At 57.0% G+C, this 17844-nt stretch overlaps 9 protein-coding genes across 9 annotated transcripts; 6 read left to right on the top strand and 3 right to left on the bottom strand.

Moving 5' to 3' along the window:
• Positions 1 to 355: 355 nt before the first annotated feature.
• BJX67DRAFT_389542 (class I SAM-dependent methyltransferase) lies at positions 356 to 1409 on the top strand (the record flags this gene model as incomplete). Its single annotated transcript, XM_071034517.1, has 4 exons — positions 356 to 414; positions 470 to 577; positions 638 to 912; positions 973 to 1409. 4 exons carry the CDS (start codon positions 356 to 358, stop codon positions 1407 to 1409), a joined length of 879 nt encoding a protein of 292 aa, XP_070884065.1.
• Positions 1410 to 1801: 392 nt separating this feature from the next.
• BJX67DRAFT_389541 (putative MFS sugar transporter) lies at positions 1802 to 4247 on the bottom strand (the record flags this gene model as incomplete). The annotated part of the gene is made up of 16 exons (XM_071034516.1): positions 1802 to 1973; positions 2031 to 2099; positions 2171 to 2217; positions 2277 to 2365; positions 2414 to 2516; positions 2582 to 2727; positions 2802 to 2883; positions 2955 to 3176; positions 3256 to 3371; positions 3422 to 3486; positions 3534 to 3583; positions 3629 to 3721; positions 3764 to 3839; positions 3888 to 3897; positions 3947 to 4056; positions 4114 to 4247. 16 exons carry the CDS (start codon positions 4245 to 4247, stop codon positions 1802 to 1804), a joined length of 1584 nt encoding a protein of 527 aa, XP_070884064.1.
• Positions 4248 to 4619: 372 nt separating this feature from the next.
• On the top strand, positions 4620 to 5845 carry BJX67DRAFT_383081 (TauD/TfdA dioxygenase family protein; the record flags this gene model as incomplete). Its single annotated transcript, XM_071033376.1, has 5 exons — positions 4620 to 4829; positions 4877 to 5089; positions 5148 to 5255; positions 5305 to 5499; positions 5546 to 5845. The coding sequence occupies 5 exons, from the start codon at positions 4620 to 4622 to the stop codon at positions 5843 to 5845; spliced, it is 1026 nt and encodes a 341-aa protein (XP_070884063.1).
• A 207-nt stretch (positions 5846 to 6052) lies between these two features.
• Positions 6053 to 8390, top strand: BJX67DRAFT_383080 (transcription factor domain-containing protein; the record flags this gene model as incomplete). Its single annotated transcript, XM_071033375.1, has 7 exons — positions 6053 to 6105; positions 6157 to 6184; positions 6232 to 6499; positions 6551 to 7062; positions 7105 to 7365; positions 7416 to 7694; positions 7752 to 8390. 7 exons carry the CDS (start codon positions 6053 to 6055, stop codon positions 8388 to 8390), a joined length of 2040 nt encoding a protein of 679 aa, XP_070884062.1.
• Positions 8391 to 8430: 40 nt separating this feature from the next.
• BJX67DRAFT_383079 (dihydrodipicolinate synthase family protein) lies at positions 8431 to 9817 on the bottom strand (the record flags this gene model as incomplete). Its single annotated transcript, XM_071033374.1, has 8 exons — positions 8431 to 8583; positions 8650 to 8713; positions 8760 to 8837; positions 8897 to 9067; positions 9130 to 9147; positions 9200 to 9255; positions 9305 to 9419; positions 9486 to 9817. 8 exons carry the CDS (start codon positions 9815 to 9817, stop codon positions 8431 to 8433), a joined length of 987 nt encoding a protein of 328 aa, XP_070884061.1.
• A 238-nt stretch (positions 9818 to 10055) lies between these two features.
• Positions 10056 to 11599, top strand: BJX67DRAFT_389539 (enolase C-terminal domain-like protein; the record flags this gene model as incomplete). The annotated part of the gene is made up of 4 exons (XM_071034515.1): positions 10056 to 10270; positions 10327 to 10747; positions 10791 to 10999; positions 11050 to 11599. The coding sequence occupies exons 1-4, from the start codon at positions 10080 to 10082 to the stop codon at positions 11597 to 11599; spliced, it is 1371 nt and encodes a 456-aa protein (XP_070884060.1). The 5' UTR covers positions 10056 to 10079.
• A 232-nt stretch (positions 11600 to 11831) lies between these two features.
• Positions 11832 to 14000, top strand: BJX67DRAFT_389537 (sugar porter family MFS transporter; the record flags this gene model as incomplete). The annotated part of the gene is made up of 10 exons (XM_071034514.1): positions 11832 to 11909; positions 11966 to 12110; positions 12165 to 12370; positions 12418 to 12463; positions 12510 to 12940; positions 12988 to 13078; positions 13133 to 13438; positions 13496 to 13592; positions 13650 to 13776; positions 13854 to 14000. The coding sequence occupies 10 exons, from the start codon at positions 11832 to 11834 to the stop codon at positions 13998 to 14000; spliced, it is 1674 nt and encodes a 557-aa protein (XP_070884059.1).
• Positions 14001 to 14049: 49 nt separating this feature from the next.
• On the bottom strand, positions 14050 to 15879 carry BJX67DRAFT_359215 (uncharacterized protein). Its single transcript, XM_071029654.1, has one exon. The coding sequence runs from the start codon at positions 15852 to 15854 to the stop codon at positions 14166 to 14168; it is 1689 nt and encodes a 562-aa protein (XP_070884058.1). The 5' UTR covers positions 15855 to 15879; the 3' UTR covers positions 14050 to 14165.
• A 121-nt stretch (positions 15880 to 16000) lies between these two features.
• On the top strand, positions 16001 to 17705 carry BJX67DRAFT_187420 (ATP-binding protein; the record flags this gene model as incomplete). Its single annotated transcript, XM_071025274.1, has 3 exons — positions 16001 to 16028; positions 16077 to 17218; positions 17267 to 17705. 3 exons carry the CDS (start codon positions 16004 to 16006, stop codon positions 17669 to 17671), a joined length of 1572 nt encoding a protein of 523 aa, XP_070884057.1. The 3' UTR covers positions 17672 to 17705.
• Positions 17706 to 17844: the final 139 nt, after the last annotated feature.

The following is a 17844-nucleotide window of genomic DNA, read 5'->3' as shown; positions in this document are numbered from 1 at the left end:
ACGCAATGGAAATCATCGGCCTTTTGGAGACGGTCAAGAATACGACCACCAACACGAGAGGCGTGACTGATGATTCCCCATCAGGCTCTGCTACGCGGGTTACCCCGCTTGCCCTCATCCAGCCCTTCGAAGTTCAGCTACCGGCACGGGTGGAGAGGTCGGAAGGCAGTTGGAGACAGGATGTCAGACGCCTGCACCGTCGCGACAATCTATTATTCATCGGTGAAACGTCTATGAGGCCGCCCATGACACCGGCGACGCCACTCTTTGCCCCGCGCGAGGACGCCTAATCATCTGCTAGAAAAGATCGGAAATTTCAGGAGGAGGTTTCCAGAGTCGACATACTGCTCTAACTATGCCTACGAGTCCTCCAGAGATCTACCCCCTTGCCCGGGACGAGGCGGAAACCACCCGGTAAGCAGTGCCATACTGCACCCGCTAAACAAGCCCGGATACTCATTCAGAACAGCCTGAACGATCAACACAGATGCCTCGTCGATATCGCCGGAGGCCTAATCGACAGCACGGTGCCCTTGGAGAATGTATCCGCCGTTGCGGACGTCGGCACGGGGTCGGGGTGCGTCTGCATGCCGGAAGCTCTGAGGATAGAGGCCACTGACAAAATACTGCACGGCAGGATATGGCTCCTCGAAGCGCGAGACCTGCTCAACGAACGCACCGCCAACCGCGCACGATACTACCACGGCTTCGACATCTCCGCCGCTCAATTCCCGGCCCCGTCTGCGCGGCAACAGCATGGCATGAACATGAATTTCTCCGTCCACGACATCCTCCGCCCCTTTCCTGTGGAACATCACAACCGCTATGACCTGGTTCACGTCCGGATGCTCGTGGCTGCGCTCGTAGAGTCTAAGTACCGCGAGGCCGTTGCGAATCTGCTCACAATCCTCAGTATACACTCTCCCTTCCCAAGGCCCACTGTTGAAGGTCTTATCTTACTGACTGCGGCAGAACCCGGCGGCTACTTACAGTGGGTTGAGCTCGACTCCTCGGCGCTGCATGGCTCGCCGAGCGCGCGGGACCCCCGATCTGCGAGGCCAGTACACGCGTGGCTGGAGTTCCTCGACGGAAACGGGTTAAGTCAGTGCCCGCCACGCACGATCCAGGACGCCTGTAAGGAGGTAGGAGGCCTGGTTAATGTCTCCGCGCGGTCCGTGAAAGTCCGCGGGTGTGAGGAGTTGGGTACGGAACGCACGCAGCGTTGGCAGTTGCAGGCTTGGGCTGCGGTTTTGCCGCAGGTGTTTCTGAGGACCGGGGCGGTTTCAGATCGTGTCGCGGCGGATGTGTGTGCGGGGGAGGCTATAGATGGGTTGAAGAGTTATTTTGCGGATGGGGAGGTTGTAGATCTTGCGTTTGGGGTGGTGGTTGGTCAGAGGCGTATGGGGTGATCTTTGCCTTCTGAGTATGTAGATGATGATTGAATGCTGTTCAACTAGTTCAATCCTACAATGGCATCGGTATGATTTTAGGGACAAGTTCTCCCGGGCACGGCGCGATATAGTTAAGGAGGGTGGGCGACGTCCGAGTGAGGTGCTGTGGCTGACGAGTACAGATGAAGCTGGAGAGGAGTGTTAGGGTTACCGTGGGGCCTTATGGGAGAGCGAAAGCTTGACTATTGCTGTTGTGGGTTGGATTGGATCTCACGAGGAGGTAGTCTCAGCATTGGTACAGCCCTGGTACACGGTACTATATCACTGGGACCATGGACTACACAACAGCCCTTAAAAATCGATATCTTCCAAGCTAAGACAGCATATTCACACAAAAACAAACCTAACTATCAAGCAGACGCCTTATCCTCAACATGCTTCACCTCACCATCCACCTTCTTATCCCCATCCTCGCGATCTAACCCCTTGTGCATATCCCGACTAAACTCAGCAGCTACCGCCGCAGCAGATCCCATCCGCCCGGTGTCGAATATCACCGAGACCTCCTCGATCGTGAGTTTGCTGTCACCACCTACGTTAGCATGCCCCTGCCAAAGGGATTTACGGAACGGAACGTACCTCGTCTCCGGGAAGAAGAACCACACGATTGTGAGGTAGATGCACAGCAGGACGATATAGACAATGTAACTATGAAACCAAGTCAGAGTTTGTTCGAGTGGTCGCACCCACAAGATCTTCGGTTGGGTTGAGTGACTTACTACTTCCACTGGATGTTATCCAGGGCAATCGGGTTGACCCATTGGTTCTGCATTGCGTCAATCAAGAATGAATAGAGAGAAACTGGACCAGAGTAATATCACTTACGAACGCCTGCGCAACGCTCTGCACCGAGAGCATAATGCTCAGCCCCTTGAGGCGCATGTGATAGGGCAGGATTTCCGCGCCGTACGAGACTGTTCCTGTTAGAAAGAAAACGTACTCTTGTCTCGTTGGCAACATACAAGGTAGAGGCGTCCACCCAAAGTCATAGAACCCGTAGTAAATGAAGAGCATCGGGACGATCGCGATACCGGTTGCCTTGCTCTGCGTCGAGGCGAACCCGCCCTATACAGCGAGGTCAGCGAGGTTAGGTCTCCTGGGCCTTATGAATTTCGGCGGAAGGAACAAACCGATAGCCCCGTGAAGATGATGTACGTCGCTAGCATGCCAATCGTCGAGACGAGCCAGAGCGTCCGACGCCCGAATCGGTCCGCGCTGAAGGACCCGATGTACGCTAGGATGAGGTTCCAGGCGGCCAGGCCGCCGTTTATTCCGGCTGACAGTGCACGCCCTGGTTAGACGACGATTTACAGTTTACGGGTAGTTAGCGAGTTGGTGAAGGGAACGTACAGATATCCCGCGGATTGGTGATCCCCGCGAGGTTCAGCACCGGAGTGAGGTAGTACGTTATAATCCCGTTTCCGACCCAGTTCTGCAAATGCAAATATCATCAGAAAGTGCACAGATTGCACAGATCGCACGAGTATGTTATGTGTCTCTTACAGTCCCAGTCGCCATTGTAATAAGCACCAGCAGCCGGCGGCGATTCCCCGGCGTGCGGAGGAAATCCCTGAAGCTAGTCTTGGAGTTCTCCTCCTCCAGTTGGATGGCGTGGCAGATCTCCTTATACTCGTACGAGACGAGCTCGTCGGTCTGGTCGCCGTTTGCGTGGTACTTTGCCAGGATTGCGAGCGCGCGCTCCGTTTGGTCGTGGTGGATCAGCCACTGGATGGTTAGCGCTGCGGCCTAAACATGTAATGGACATGAAGGGGAGGAATGCAAAAGGGATGGGGGGTTGGTGTACCCTGGGACTCTCGGGGATGGAGAAGAGGGCGAGGAGGAGGAGCGTGGGAGCCACGATTTGGAAGAGGCATGGCGCTCGCCACGCCCAGTTTGTTGGGCCCCAGCTCAGCGAGCCGTCTGGTAGAATTAGTATTCATGAGTAGAGTATCGTTTATGATGCGACTTACAGCAGAACCAGGCTGCTACAACCGAGCCGACGTAGTAGTTCGAGTAAAAGCTGCATGACAGGACGCTATCATATTCTTAGTATATCGGTTGAATCCTCTTCGGAAGACTCACGCTCGAAGCCGCGGGTGTGCTATCTCCTGGAGTAAAGCGATGGCCGTGATCTTGCCGAATGGGCTGGCGGCACTATAAAGGGGTTAGCGACGTACAAAGTCGAGACCAGCTGCATACCCCATAAGAACTCGTCCGGCGATGAACATTCCCCGATTCGTGGCAAAGGCGTTCACGAATGCTCCGCAAATCTATACTGTTAGCACCATTCCGCTGCGAATATGCAGACGTACCAGGAGGATCGAGCCTGTGGCTAGGGCTATCTTCCGTCCCCATTTTGCGTTGACCGCAGAGCAGAAGTAGGGCGTTCTATTCGCTTAGTGTTAGAGGAGTCTGAGGTAGGTGGTAGTACCATACACGATAGCAGCTGGAATGTTCAATTAGTTCAGATCTTCGGATAGACACAGGAGACGCACGGAGGAAGAGGCTGGCCGAGATGAGACCAAGGTCATTGCTGCTCGGATCATTGAAATAGCCCGTCCACTGGGGCAGCGCTTGAAGACCATTGAGCAGCGAGGCATCGTAGCTGCATAGGTCAGCGACAATACTGCAGCTTAAGTCTTTGTATCCAGGAAGCACTCACCCAAGGTAAAACACCGCCCAGTACAGGCAGACACAGTGGAAAACGTTCCATCGCAGACAGGGATCCTTCCACCAGGTCTTGTGCGTGTTATTCCGGTACTGCGAAAACAGCTGCGTTGTCTCGCTGCCTGCCATGTTGTCGTCTGGGCTTGAGGTATGTCAAGGAGAAGCGTGGAGGCGCGGAGAGAACAGCTTCAAAAAGGTCCTGGCTTGGCGCACTTCCCCAGATTTACACCCCAAGGGGAGAGGCGATTCCGAGCCTCTCGGAATTCGGTGGTCTGGTCGATTGGCTGCCGTCTCTGGGTGTGGCGAGATCTCCGCAATTGAAACCCCAGGATGAGTTCATTTCCGACATGCTCGGGATTTCCGAGACCGACGGAAAGAGGCGCCAGCAGCAACGGAGCAGGTAATCCTCGCCGCATATAAGGCGTTGACAAGATAGCGGGGGAAAGGCGCTCAATACGCTGAGGAACTTGTCCCTTCGATTGATTACCCCACTAACACGAAATGGCCACCGAAACCATCGCAGTCAGGCCGACTCCAACCTGGATCCCCCTCAAGATCGAGGACCCCATTCCGCCGCCGTTTCTGACGCCAAAGTTCGGGTTCAAGGTCACGCCTATCCATCCCACCTTTGGGTGCGAATTGGAGGGCGTGGACTGGAGCAAGGACATCTCCGAGGAGGTCTACCAGGAGATACGCGACGTCGTGGACAAGGTATGCAAAAGCTCTGGGTGTTTGTAGCTATGCTGCTAATTAGATAGTATGGCGTCGTTGCATGCCGCAAGACAGGACTCAGCGACGAGGCCCATATCAAGTTCTCCGCGCACTTTGGCGAACTTGACGATGTCAGGCCGTACCAGAAAGCTGGACGTGTCCATCGCCTGGCATACCCTGAGCTCTTTGATGCGGGGAACATCGATCCTCACACGGGCGACGTGGCGCCATTGACGGCTGCCCAGGTGATTGGGAACAAGGTACCTCCTGGGCATCTGCAGTGTCTTGGTAGTGTCGTGCTTATGGGTTAATGTCTAGGCCAACGAGCAATTCCACGTTGACTCTTCCTTTAACGGACGCCGGGCGGGACACTCCCTCCTTCTTGCGCACATCCTGCCGCCGAAAGGCACGGGTGGTTCAACGGAGGTGAAAATGCCCTCAGGACCTATGCGAGAATAAGATACTGACAAGTTAGTACTCCGACTCCCGCACCGCGTATGAAGAACTCCCCGACGAGACGAAGCAGCGCATCGAAGGCCTCGTCGCGAACCACTCCCTCTTCCACTCGCGCAAGAAGGCAGTCCCAGAGTACTTCAAGGACACCGATCCAAGCAAGCTGCCTCTGAGCAAGCATAAGCTGGTCCAGCTCCACGAGCCGAGTGGACGCAGGGTGCGTAGAACTCCCTGGACTACTAAGAGTGAGACTGACCTTTCAGAATCTGTACATTGCATCCTACGTCTACAGTATCGAGGGCATGCCCAAGGACGAGAGCGACGCCTTGATTCAGGAACTCCTGACCGTCGTCGAGACGCCGCGGTACCGGGTGACGATTGACTGGAAGGACGAGGGCGACATGATCATCTGGGACAACACAGCGGTCCTGCACCGTGCCACGGGGGGATCGTATGAAGGGAAGTTCCGGCGAGATATGCGACGGACGACGGTCAAGGACATGAGCAGCGCGCGGTTCGGGCTGAATGGCGAGGGGGCGGATTGGCGCGTTGGGCTGCCTTAGATGTAGAGGTAAACATAGCCAGTCCAAGTAAATGTTGAATTCATCTAAATCCTAAGTGGCGACTGCTCTGATCCACCGGGACTGCTTACTCCATCAACGGGTCAATGCGGGGGTCTGGCACAGCGTCCAAGCTTTCTGTTCTTCCTCCTTCAACTCTCCGAGTGCAGCGTAACTTTCTGAATACAATCATGTTCTAATTCAGTCGCAATGTTGCCCAACCGCGTTGTCAAATCGCGTGGGAAATATACCCCCCGAGCGTGGTAAGCCCACCGTTGCTGGCCTTCGACTAGTTATTAACGCAATTCAACAAGCGTCCTATGCAGAAAGCGCAAACTAAAGGTTCCATCCCTCCGTATTTTCCAGAATCCAACTAACCACTGTGGTAGTGCTGCGGGAACGACCCCTGCGCCAGGTGCACACGGCACGGCGTGGCGTGTATCTTTTCCGATGACCCGTCCATCGAAGTGCCGAATACGCGACGGGGGAGCGTGCTCGTCAAGGAGTTTGCTCTCAGATACGGCAAAAGTGACAGCCCGTCTGGAATAGAGACGCGGGTGCGGAGTATGGAGGCAACAATCCAGGCGCTTGCCCGACTCATCCCGGAGTCTGGCGCAGCGGAGACGGAGCCTCAGCCTGACGAGAGTGGATTTCAGGGTATGACGAAGCCCGTCGGTGCATCTTGCTTAACATGCTAACGTTGTGAAGGCGAGACGGCGTTCCAGTCCCTGGTCAACACCGTCAACGCCAGCATCACCTCGCTCCGGGCGCAGATCGGGCCCGAGGACGAGCCTGTATCGGTGGCGCCTCAAAATCACAGCCCTCAATCGATGGAGGCAGATGGAGGCAGGAAATCGTACACAACTGTGCGCTTCGGTGCGCGAGATATGCGATTCCCCGAGCCAGCAGACTTCATGCGCTACCTGGAGTTCATTTTCAGGGATATCAACGCCTGCCACCCTTGTCTGAACGAGGCCGATTTTACCTCGAAAACACATAAAATGCTGGAAACTCGCATAGTCCAGCCCTGCGATGCGTCGCTACTCGCCACCAACTACATCCTACTTGCCCTCACCGACATCCTGACCGATACCAGCCCGGTCCAGGGGAGAACGTCGCTCCCAGGATGGCAGTGGTATCTCGCTGCTGACGAGATCATGGGGAGGAGAAAGCTCAGCGGTCGAGCTGACCTCGCCTTAATACAATTCCTTATCTGCGAGGTGCGTACACGGACCAAGGTTGGCTGCTCTAACACGCTGTAGACGCTCTATCTGATCCACGCCGACAAGCCGAACGCCGCATACAACGTCTCCGGCCTGGCGTGCAGGCTGTGCTTTCAACTCGGCCTCAACCAGCAGGAACTCTGGGGCCAGGATTGCCCACCGTTCCAGGTCCACATGCGCCAGCGCGTCTTTTGGACGGTCTACTCTCTTGACAGACGGGTATCCCTCAGCTGCGGGAAGCCGTTTGGGATCAGAGATTCCGACCACCGCGTTGACGAGCCAGCCTGGATTGACGATCAGGTTCGCAGCCCTTGCACTCTTAACTTCTCTAGTTGACCACCCTTGTACAGAGCCTGCACCCAGACCAAGACCTCCCACCACCCGACCCCGACAACTCGTGTAACGTCTACCTCTCGTGCCTGATTGCGTTTGCCCGCTTTGCCGGCGAGATCTGGGACCAGGGGTTCTCGGCCTCGTCCACGCGAAGCCCCCTCCCGGGAGAGAAAACGGCCATCCTCGACGCCCGGATCAAGTACTGGGTGGACACTCAGTTCGCCGCGATACCGCTGCTGTCCACGCAGAGCACGCCGACAAAGCGACAGCTCTGGCAGGGCACGCTTATTCGCACGGTTCGTCCAATACCTCGTTTTACCTACCGATATTTCGCCGTTATCTAACGAATCCAGAGAATGAACCAACTGCGCATCCTGCTCCGCCGCCGCACAATGGCCTCACTAGCATACACGCGACAAGACGGCCTGATATGCGGGCAACTCGCCACAGAAATCATCCAAGACCTGCACGCGCACGCGACGGAAGCCCAAAAACCCAGCTCGCTGCGCTTCCACATGGCCATCGCGCTCGGCGACGCGATCCTCATCCTCGCCACGCTGCTTTGTCGCGACCTGACGAGTCTCGATCTCAACCTGCACGAAATGCGCGCGCTGTATCTCGAGTCGTACCGGCGCGGGGTGTCCATACTCCGCGACATCGCGGTCTCCCTGCACACGGCTGGGCGCATCCTGCAGGATCTCAGACATGTCGTTGGGGTCGTGGAGCATCTGCACGGCGGGCTGCGCGGGTCGCCGCAGCCGATGGACTTTGCGGACTCGGTGCCGCCGAATCCGGGGGAGTTGTTCCAGTATGGGTTTGAGAATTTGAATGCGGGGTTCTTGCCGAGTCCGTTTCTACCGGAGTGGGTTGGGGCAGGTCTTGATCAGACAGGTACCCGTGTAGGGGATGATCTATTTATTGGAGGTGCCAGTGGCGGTTATGACGATAGTCTCTTCGCCCTGCAGGGGGGGCATGGGATTTCATGGGTTTAGCACTTTGTAATCTACCGCCGGAAGATAACTACGCGCTGATCTATAGAGAGTTCTCAATCTCAAATATCGCCGCCAAACCGGCTTGAAGCTTCTCCGTAGTCTCGCGATCCAACCCCGGCAGCGGCCGCCGGAAAGTGTCGTTTGCGTTCCCAGGTACGTATAGCTTCAGCGCGGTCTTTATCGCCAGGAAGCCCTGCATTATCCAAGGTATCAGCCATGATATCTCAAATGTTATGGACATTGGAGGGAGAGAGCGTACCACACTGTTAATCACGGCGTCAGCCTCGCTCACGCGGTCTTGCAGCTCTTGCGCTTGGCGGAGTCTGTTTTCGTTAACTCTGTTCATAATTTCGCTGGGCGTGGACATACAGGTCGAGATTGCCCGTTTCCAGGGCTTCTGTTGCCTTTTGAAAAATCTCCACACAGGTTTTCGGGTACAGATTTGCCCTATCTTCGTCAGTTACACCGTTGCACCTTCAAAGTTCACCTGGTAACAGCGGTCTTACGGGCCCCCAATGCACCCGTGCTGTCTTCCGACGAGCGCAGGAAGCAGGTAATCCGTGCTCCCTGGCATGACGAGGAACGGAAGGGGATGCCGGGTGCGATACGCGGGCGAGTTGGCGTGGAGGGCGACGCGGTATCCCTTTGCGATGTTGAAGCAGGTGAGTTTCACGCCGCTGGATGCAGGCATTAGATTACGTAGCATAGAGCATAGGGTATCTCGTAGTGGGACGCCTACGCGATATTCTGGTGCTCCCTTCGTCTCTGATTTAGTATCCGGTATGTCACATTAGGGTTTGAAGACTCACGAGATGTCAATCAGGAACTCCGCGTCGAGGTCTATACCACCTGCTGCAAATGGAATCTATCCGACGTTGGTCTCAACCAAACAAACAGGACTTCTGAGCACCCACGTTGTATATGAACACTGGGACTTGACTGCTATCCGCGACGGCCGTGAAGAATTCCCTCAGCGCCGCCTTGTTCTTGCCGTACACGAAGGCAAAGTACCCCGGTGCTACGACGATTCTGAAGACAACAACGTCAGTTTCCAGCACGGTGGTGGCTGGATATGCCCGGGTGCAGGGAACGCACACAGCATCAGCACCAGCGGCCGCAGCCTCAGCAGCTTGGGCTTGACACTCGCGCACGCTGGCACCGACGATACCAGAAATCAGCGGGATGTTCCCGTCCAGGCCATTCTCCTGGATAGTTTGTCTGGCTGCCTTGATCAGGGTAACGCGCTCCTCGCGATCGAGTAGGGGTCCCTCGCCGAGCGTACCCCCGAGTACGAGTCCGACACCTGCCTTTGCGAGTCGAGCGATGTTTGCTTTGAATGCGGGGAGGTCGATGGTTTCGCTGTCGTCGGTGAATGGGGTTACTACGGGGGCGTAGACGCCGGGGCGGAGGATACTCGTGTCAGGCATGATGACTGTGAGAGGAAGTCAACAGTTCAGGGGTACGGAGTGAATACAAGTAGTGTTGTAGCCTCCCCCTTCGTTCATGTTCTATCCTATCCCCAACGCAGTGAGTATTCCGACGCCCTCGGAACGCAGACCCACCGCGCCGTCTCCCCCCGTCCGCATCTGCGGGGTGAGAAGTACTCCGAGTACTCGGCTCATCGTCTTAAATACAAGTAAATGCACGAATATTGGAGGAAGCTCCGTCTGAATTGGCAACCAAGGCAGCATGGACCTGAACACGATCACGATCACCTCCTTCACCGTCCGCGACCTCAGATGGCCGACGTCTCTCGACGCCATCGGCACGGACCCCATGAACCTGGCCGGGGAGAATTCATTCGGATACCTCCAGTACAAGACGAATGTCCCCGGCCTGATCGGAACGGGGTGGTCCTTTGCAAATGGACAGGGAAACGAGTAAGCAGCCCTTGACCTGTCTTGTACAGCCGAATATATCCTCAATAAAGTGGCAGCGTCCTCTGCACGGCAATCCGCTCCCTCGCCCCCCGCCTGCTCAACCGCCCCCTCGCCTCCCTAACAGCAAACATGGGCCTCACCCAGCGCAAGCTCCAATCCGGCCAGATCCGCTTCATGTCCCCCGAGCGCGGCGTGCTGCAGCTCGCGACCTGCGCCGTCCTCAACGCCATCTGGGACCTCTGGGCCAAGGCCGAAAAGAAGCCGCTCTGGAGGCTAGTCGCAGACTTCTCGCCGGAGGAGCTCGTCCGGGCCATCGACTTCCGCTATCTCTCTGACGTCTTGACGCCCGAGCAGGCCGTTGAGATGCTCCGCGAGACGGGGAAGTCGAAGGCCGAGCGTTTGCAGCTGGCGCTGGAGAATAAGGCTGTGCCGGCTTATAATACGTCCGCGGGGTGGTTGGGGCATTCGGATGACAAGGTAATGCACAGAGTAACTATCGTTGTCAGTGCTAATGTATTAGGTCCGTGAGCTACTAGGTCAAGCGGTTCAGCAGGGCTTCCGGCACTTCAAGTTAAAGGCTGGCCTTGGTCTTGAAGTCGACCGGAAGAGGCTCGGTCTTGTCCGTGAGGCTGTGGGCGATGAAGGCGTCCTGATGGTCGACGTGAACCAGATCTGGGACGTGGACGAGGCGATTGAGTATATGAAGCAGCTGGCCGATTTGAAGATATGGTATCGCCCACCTGACGGCCCGCCATACCTTCGATGCTAACAGCCAGCAGGTTCATCGAAGAACCCACATCGCCCGACGACATCCTGGGCCACGCCCGGATCCGCGCCGCCCTCAAGCCCTACGGCATTGGCGTCGCAACAGGCGAGCACGTCAACAACCGCGTCATGTTCAAGCAGCTGCTGCAGGCGCACGCGCTGGACGCAGTACAGCTCGACGCCTGCCGCCTGGCGTCAATCAACGAGATCCTCGCGGTGCTCCTGCTGAGCGCGAAGTTCGGCGTCCCCGTTGTCCCGCACTCCGGCGGCGCGGGGATGGTCGAGCTGTGCTCGCACATCAGCACGATCGACTTTGTCGCGGTCTCCGGGAAGAAGAGTATCCTGGAGTACACGGATCATCTGCACGAGGCGTTTGAGGCGCCGGCGGCGATTACGCCGGACGGGATGCATGTCACCCCGGTTGCGCCGGGGTACTCGTGTGATGTGAAGGAGTCGGTGTTTGGCGAGTTTGAGTGTCCGCAGGGGAGCTTCTGGAGGTCGGCGAAGGGGCTGGAGATGCTGAATGATCCGTGGCGAGGGACTCTGGGCGAGCAGACTTCATAGAATTCATCACATTCATCTTTCATCCAGAATACTCTCGACGTAGAGAGGACCTGCCTCGGAGAACTTCCGATGATATGCATCGATCAACAGCCAACCCCGCGTTTGGCTATCTGCTGCAGATCGTGCAGGGTCGTATTCAACAGTGCCATCGGCCGACTGCAGTCCGGCCTGCTATATATTCTTGTTAAGCTCTGCTCGTCGACAGGTATTGAAGAAACAGTTGCGACTAGCCATGTCTTCTGTTGATCACCCGCCAAAAGGCGCCTTCCGCCTGGTCCTGGACAACCCCTACCTCTGTGGGGTGGCCTCGGTAAGCTTGATCCGCTGTGAATACAATATCTATATCTATATCTCCTAACGAGCCAGTTCTCGACGCTCGGAGGCCTGCTCTTCGGCTACGACCAGGGCGTCGTCAGCGGCGTCATCACCATGGAGTCGTTCGCCGCGCGGTTTCCCCGGATCTTCTCGGACAGCGGGTTCAAGGGCTGGTTCGTGTCGACACTGTTGCTGGGTAAGCAAAGATGAGACCCGACTCCCCTTGGCCACGGTGAAGCTAAGATCTCAGCTGCGTGGTTTGGATCTCTGATCAACGGGGCTATTGCCGACCGGCTGGGCCGCAAGCTGTCGATTAACCTGGCCGTCGTGATCTTCGTCATTGGGTCTGTCTTTCAGTGTGTCGCCATCAATGTGCCGATGATCTTTGCAGGGAGAGCGGTTGCTGGCCTTGCTGTTGGCATGCTCACTATGGTCGTTCCGCTGTATATTTCCGAGGTAGTTGAGCCTGCTGCCGTGATTTCGAATTCTAATTCAGATGATAGGTGTCCATCCCTGAGATCCGCGGTGGTCTGGTGGTTGTGCAGCAGCGTGAGTCCCCTTCGAACCCTCTAGGCCATGCGCCCTAACGACCCAGTCTCGGTTACCATTGGTATCCTGATCAGCTACTGGATCGACTACGGCAGCAACTACATCGGCGGCTCTCGCTGCGCCCCGGATCTCCCGTATAGCAACGGTGTCAGCTTCGACCCATACAGCGATGTCCCTGTAGGCGGCTGCACCGGCCAGTCAAACACCTCCTGGCGCCTCCCCCTGGGTATTCAGATTGCCCCTGCCGTGGTCCTGGGAATCGGCATGCTCTTCTTCCCGGATTCACCGCGCTGGCTCCTCATGAAAGAGTTCGACGACGAGGCGCTCTCCGCTCTCTCCAGGCTGCGTCGGCAGGCCCGCGATAGCCCTGCTTTGCAGAACGAGTACCTCGAAATCCGAGCGTCCATCATGCTCGAGAATACTTTTGCCCGGGAGCATTTTCCCAATTTCTCAGGGTTCAGACTCCACGCTGCTCAGGTATGTCAGTAACCGTCCTGAAATCCCTCTTCTAACATATGACACAGTACCTCTCGTTCCTAACGAACTGGTCTCGCTTCAAACGCCTGGCCATCGGATGCTGCGTCATGTTCTTCCAGCAGTTCATGGGCTGCAACGGTATGAACGCGCCCCTGGTCTCGGACTCTCGTTGTCTAACAGAAGTTAGTACAGCAATAATCTACTACGCCCCCACGATCTTCGGCCAGCTCGGCCTAGACGGCACCACGACCTCCCTCCTCGCCACGGGCGTCTACGGCATCGTCAACTGCCTCAGCACCCTGCCCGCGCTCCTCTTCATCGACAAGGTCGGCCGCCGCGTCCTCCTGATGGCCGGGGCCACGGGCACCTGCATCTCCCTCGTTATCGTCGGGGCGATTGTCGGCGCGTATGGAACCAGCCTGGTGGAGCATAAGTCTGCGGGCTGGGCAGGGATCGCATTCATTTATATCTACGACGTCAACTTCTCATACTCTTTTGGTGCGCCCCGGAAGCCAGTTGTGGCGTAAAGCCCGAACTAACGAATGTGCCATGCAGCGCCCATCGGCTGGGTCCTCCCATCAGAGATATTCAACCTCTCCATCCGCTCCAAGGCCATCTCGATCACGACATCCGCAACCTGGATGTGCAATTTGTATGCCCCCCCCAGTCCCCCTAATACGCCATGTCCCCAGGATACTGACGTGTGTAGCATCATTGGCCTCGTCACGCCGGACATGCTCGACTCCATCACCTGGGGCACGTACATCTTCTTTGCGGCGTTCTGTCTCCTCGCGCTGGCGTTTACGTTCTTCGTTATCCCCGAGACAAGGGGGAAGGTATGCATGCATCTATCGTTTTGCTGCGCGCCTCGCCTCGTGCTTTGGTCGCAACGCTGGCTGACTTTGCTGGACAGACACTCGAAGACATGGATCTGATTTTCGGGGACACGGCCGCGCACGAGGAGAAGGAGCGTATTAAGCGGATTGAGGCTCAGTTGCGTGGGACGACGTTGGAGGGTGAGGTTGTGAAGCCGGGGGAGGAGTATGCTGAGGTTGTCTAGGGTAGTTGTAGTAGAGGCTGGATTAGGTTGGACTGAGGGTGGACGGGTGGCCAGAATGGTATTTGATATACATTGACTAAGGTGCTGTATATACAAAGAACAGCAGCAGACTCGACCTACTCTGTTCTATTTCTGACTTGAAACTCAATCTAATATCCAGTTGAATCAACTACCCTCAGGGATATCAATGTCAACCCACCGCCCCGGCCCAACACTCCGATACCACTCCGGCGGCACATACGGTGCCCGATACCGGTGGTCATACTCATCAATCACAACCCCGAACCCGAACTGGATCCGATGGGGCGGCAGGTCCCCGTCAAAGGGGTTCGGGCCGTCGCCGTACAGGAACTCGTGAAGGTCGTCGTCGACGCAGATAAACCGACTTGTTGTTTGTTGTTGCGTCGAGAAGCGGAAGCGTCGCCGCGGGGCATAGTCTGTCCTCTGTCCCGTGCCGCGGGTGATGGTGATGTCCTCCTTGACCGAGGCATACAGGCTGCGCCAGTCGCCGGCGTATATCTTTACGGTTTCGAGGTTGAGGTCGACGACGTGCGCGGGGAGGGCGCGGATGAATGTCAATAGATCGTCGTGGAGGACGAGTAGCCGACCTAGCGTGAGGGAGCGGAGGTGTGGCCAGGCGTGCGGGGACAGGTAGTCCGTTAGGCATGTTGCGTCTGTCTCCGTGTGGAAGTGCCGCACGTCGATATTTGTCTCCACTGTCGTGTACAGCGATAGCACCTCGAGTTGGGTGAGCTGTGCCAGAGCTCGTTTGAGCAGGCCGTTTCGGAGGAAGTCCCAGTCTTTCGATAATGAGGGCATGCGGAGCGACAGCTCCAGGCGCGTCAGCTGCACGGTCTGGAAGAGCTGGTACAGTGTGGCGTACGTGCTTGCCGGGCTCTCTGGATGCCAGAAGAGATTGTGGTTCACGCCCATGAGCTTCCGGCCTGGGTTGACGAGGAGCTCGGAAACATGGTGACGACCGCGGAGGTTGTTCAGTTCCTCGACGACGATGTTGAATCCCCGCCATCGCCAGCGAGAGCATTCGTCATATGGCGCGTCATCAAATGCGCTGTGTAAAGGAATCCAGTCCTCTGCATTGTATGCCCTGAAGCCATTCGGCAGGCAGCGCAGGAGTGGCGTGTCGTACTCGTGCAGGAAGGGGAACATGCGATGTGCGGTGGGTGTCACGATTACTCTTTCCAGCCGTGGGAAGGACAGTAAGCCCGCGCGAAAGAGCTCTCGATCGATCCCCGCGTTGATGATCTCGGTCTGTTCGGCTGCCAGACGTTTCGTGATCTCATCGTTTTCTCTCATACGGAGAGCATCTGCGTCCGGGACAGGGAACCAGCGCGAGAAGGCCTTGCCGGTTGCATCTTCCATGGTGTCAACAACCGTCTCTTGCTGGGGCATCCAAAACCAGTGGGCCGGTGTCGTCAGCGCACATTTATAGAGACTAGGATACAACTCGCGGAGTCTGGCCCTCTTCGCATCCTCTGACTCTGGCGCTGGTTCCCAGTCACACTCCACCACAAAATCACCGTGCATTGGAGGCATCCACTCCTCCTCGGAATCCGGGTCGCTATCAAGGTCGACGGCGGGGTGGTGCCTCTGCGGTGGTGGGTAAAACTTGGTATCATCCCAGACGAGCTCGCGCACCTCCTGGCGCCGGTGGTCGTCCGCGAGAATGGCGCGGAAGACCTCGATGTCCCTGTGGCAGGGTGACAGGAACACGCGCTTGATATGGAATGGGGCCTTTTTGTGGAGCGTCCGGCTGGTTAGCCGGAGGTTCTTCCGATCAGCGCCGGAAAGGTATTGACCGATGAGGTCGAAGAGCTCCGGCGGAAGACGGTCCATCTCCAGGCTTACAGAAGGTGCAAGAGCGACTCGCAGCCCTGGAGTGGAGGGTGGAGAGAATGGAGAGGTCGGGGTGGAGGCTTGGCGCCAAGAGCGAAGAACATCTGCCCAGGATTCCAGGCAGCGACTTTCCCTTGCGACGACCAGAGATGCCTCGACGGGTCGACAGATACAGTATGTCCCACCTACCTATTTAGAGGAATATTTACGCTAACGGGACAGGAATATGGTTCCGCCTCTTCAAAGGCTACCCACCTCGCACGCGATGGCCGTCCCATCCCCGGGGTCATCCCCGGCCCCAACATCGCGACGAAGACCCTGGCCTCCTGCGCAAGTTCCTCGAGAACGGCGCGACGACGATCGCCGCGCTGCTCATGGCCGGGGTCGCGGGGTACTCCTACCACGTGTTCTACAAGCGGCTCGTGCTGCAGAAGATCGACAACGCGTTCTCGCCCGGGTTCTCGTCGCTCGAGCTTGCAGCGCTCGCGCAGCACGGGTACACGTACACGCGGGACAGCGGAATCGACGTCCTCGATGATGAGGAGAAGAAGTTCCGCGTTGTGCGGCCCGAGCAGGCGCTTATTGATGCCGTTGTGCGCGGGTCCGTGAAGGGCCATTATTACCTGCTCTTTGGGGAGAAGGGGACGGGGAAGACCTCCATGCTGCTGGAGGCGATGCAGAAGGTCCATGGAGATGGGGTGGGGATGCTCGAGGCGCATGGGGATGTCGAGGTGTTCCGGCTGCGGCTGGGGAAGGCGCTGGACTACGAGTACCATGAGGATTATATCGGGGGCATGTTTAGTATTCGGGGCCCGAGGGACTCGACGCCGTTGCTGGATATTGAGCGCGCGCTGAATAAGTTGGAGAAGGTGGCGCTGCAGCGGAAGAAGGAGCGCGATCAGCCGTTGATCCTGATCATTAGCAATCTGCATTACCTGCCGGATAATACGGAGGGCCAGCACTTGATTGACCTGCTGCAGCAGCGCGCGGAGATGTGGGCGGCGAGCGGGCTGGTGACGCTTGTGTTTACGAGCGACCAGTACCGCACGACCGAGATGCTGCGGCTGCATGCGACACGGCTGCAGGTGCTGAATGTGCAGGATATCCCGAAGCCGCAGGCCGTGCAGTCGCTCAGGGCCTTCCGGCGTGACGCGTTCCAGGAGGACGTCCCCGCGAGCATTCTGGACCAGGTGTATGGCATGATCGGGGGGCGGCTGATCTTCCTCGACCAGGTTGCGCGGTCGAAGGATATGCTCAGGACGTGCCGTTCGATCTGCGAGAAGGAGAAGCGGTGGCTGCTGTGTAAGTGCTGGATTCTGGGGGCGGAGATGGACGACAAGGCCGAGGATCAGCAGGATCTTTCAGTAAGCGTGCCATATCCTTTTGAAAGAGTGCATGCTAATACTGAACAGTCTGGCGCAATGCTCCTGGGCAAAACGCTGGTGGAAATGGAACGAAACGCAGACAGAACGAACTACGTCTCTGGTCTTCCGGGCATCCCATTACACAAAGCGCAGGAACTGATGACGCGAGCCGACCTGATAAAAGGGCTGGACGAGATGAATATCATTGCAATCGACGCGGACGCGATTGTGCGGGCTGACTCCGTGCCCATGCAGAATGCGTTCCGTGCAATTTGCAACGAGCCTGGCTTTGAGGAGCACCTGAAGGCGACGCTTGAGCGGCTGGACGAGTTAGAGGGGCTGGGGAGGACGACCGAGCTGCGATTAAAGGACTTTATGGACGGCGAGTATGAGGTTCGGTTGCGGAAGGGGGAGAGGGGGGATGCATTTCTGTCTGTTCAAAAAGCGGAGTAGTTCAGTAATCTTGTACATATTTTGCATTCAGTGCTGTAGATAAAGAGCTTAGGGTTTGATCGAATTAGAACTCCTCAGGAGAGGTACCTTGTAAGACTGCGGGAGAAGACAACCAGGGTTGACGCTGGCCCTCTCTCTTATTTTTTTGCTTCCCTCTCTGTTTTCTGTTTCTC

This window comes from Aspergillus lucknowensis (genome assembly GCF_044049455.1).
Source record: "Aspergillus lucknowensis strain CBS 449.75 chromosome Unknown BJX67scaffold_34, whole genome shotgun sequence".
Lineage (NCBI taxonomy): Eukaryota > Fungi > Ascomycota > Eurotiomycetes > Eurotiales > Aspergillaceae > Aspergillus > Aspergillus lucknowensis.
This window is presented reverse-complemented; position numbering and strand designations above follow the sequence as displayed.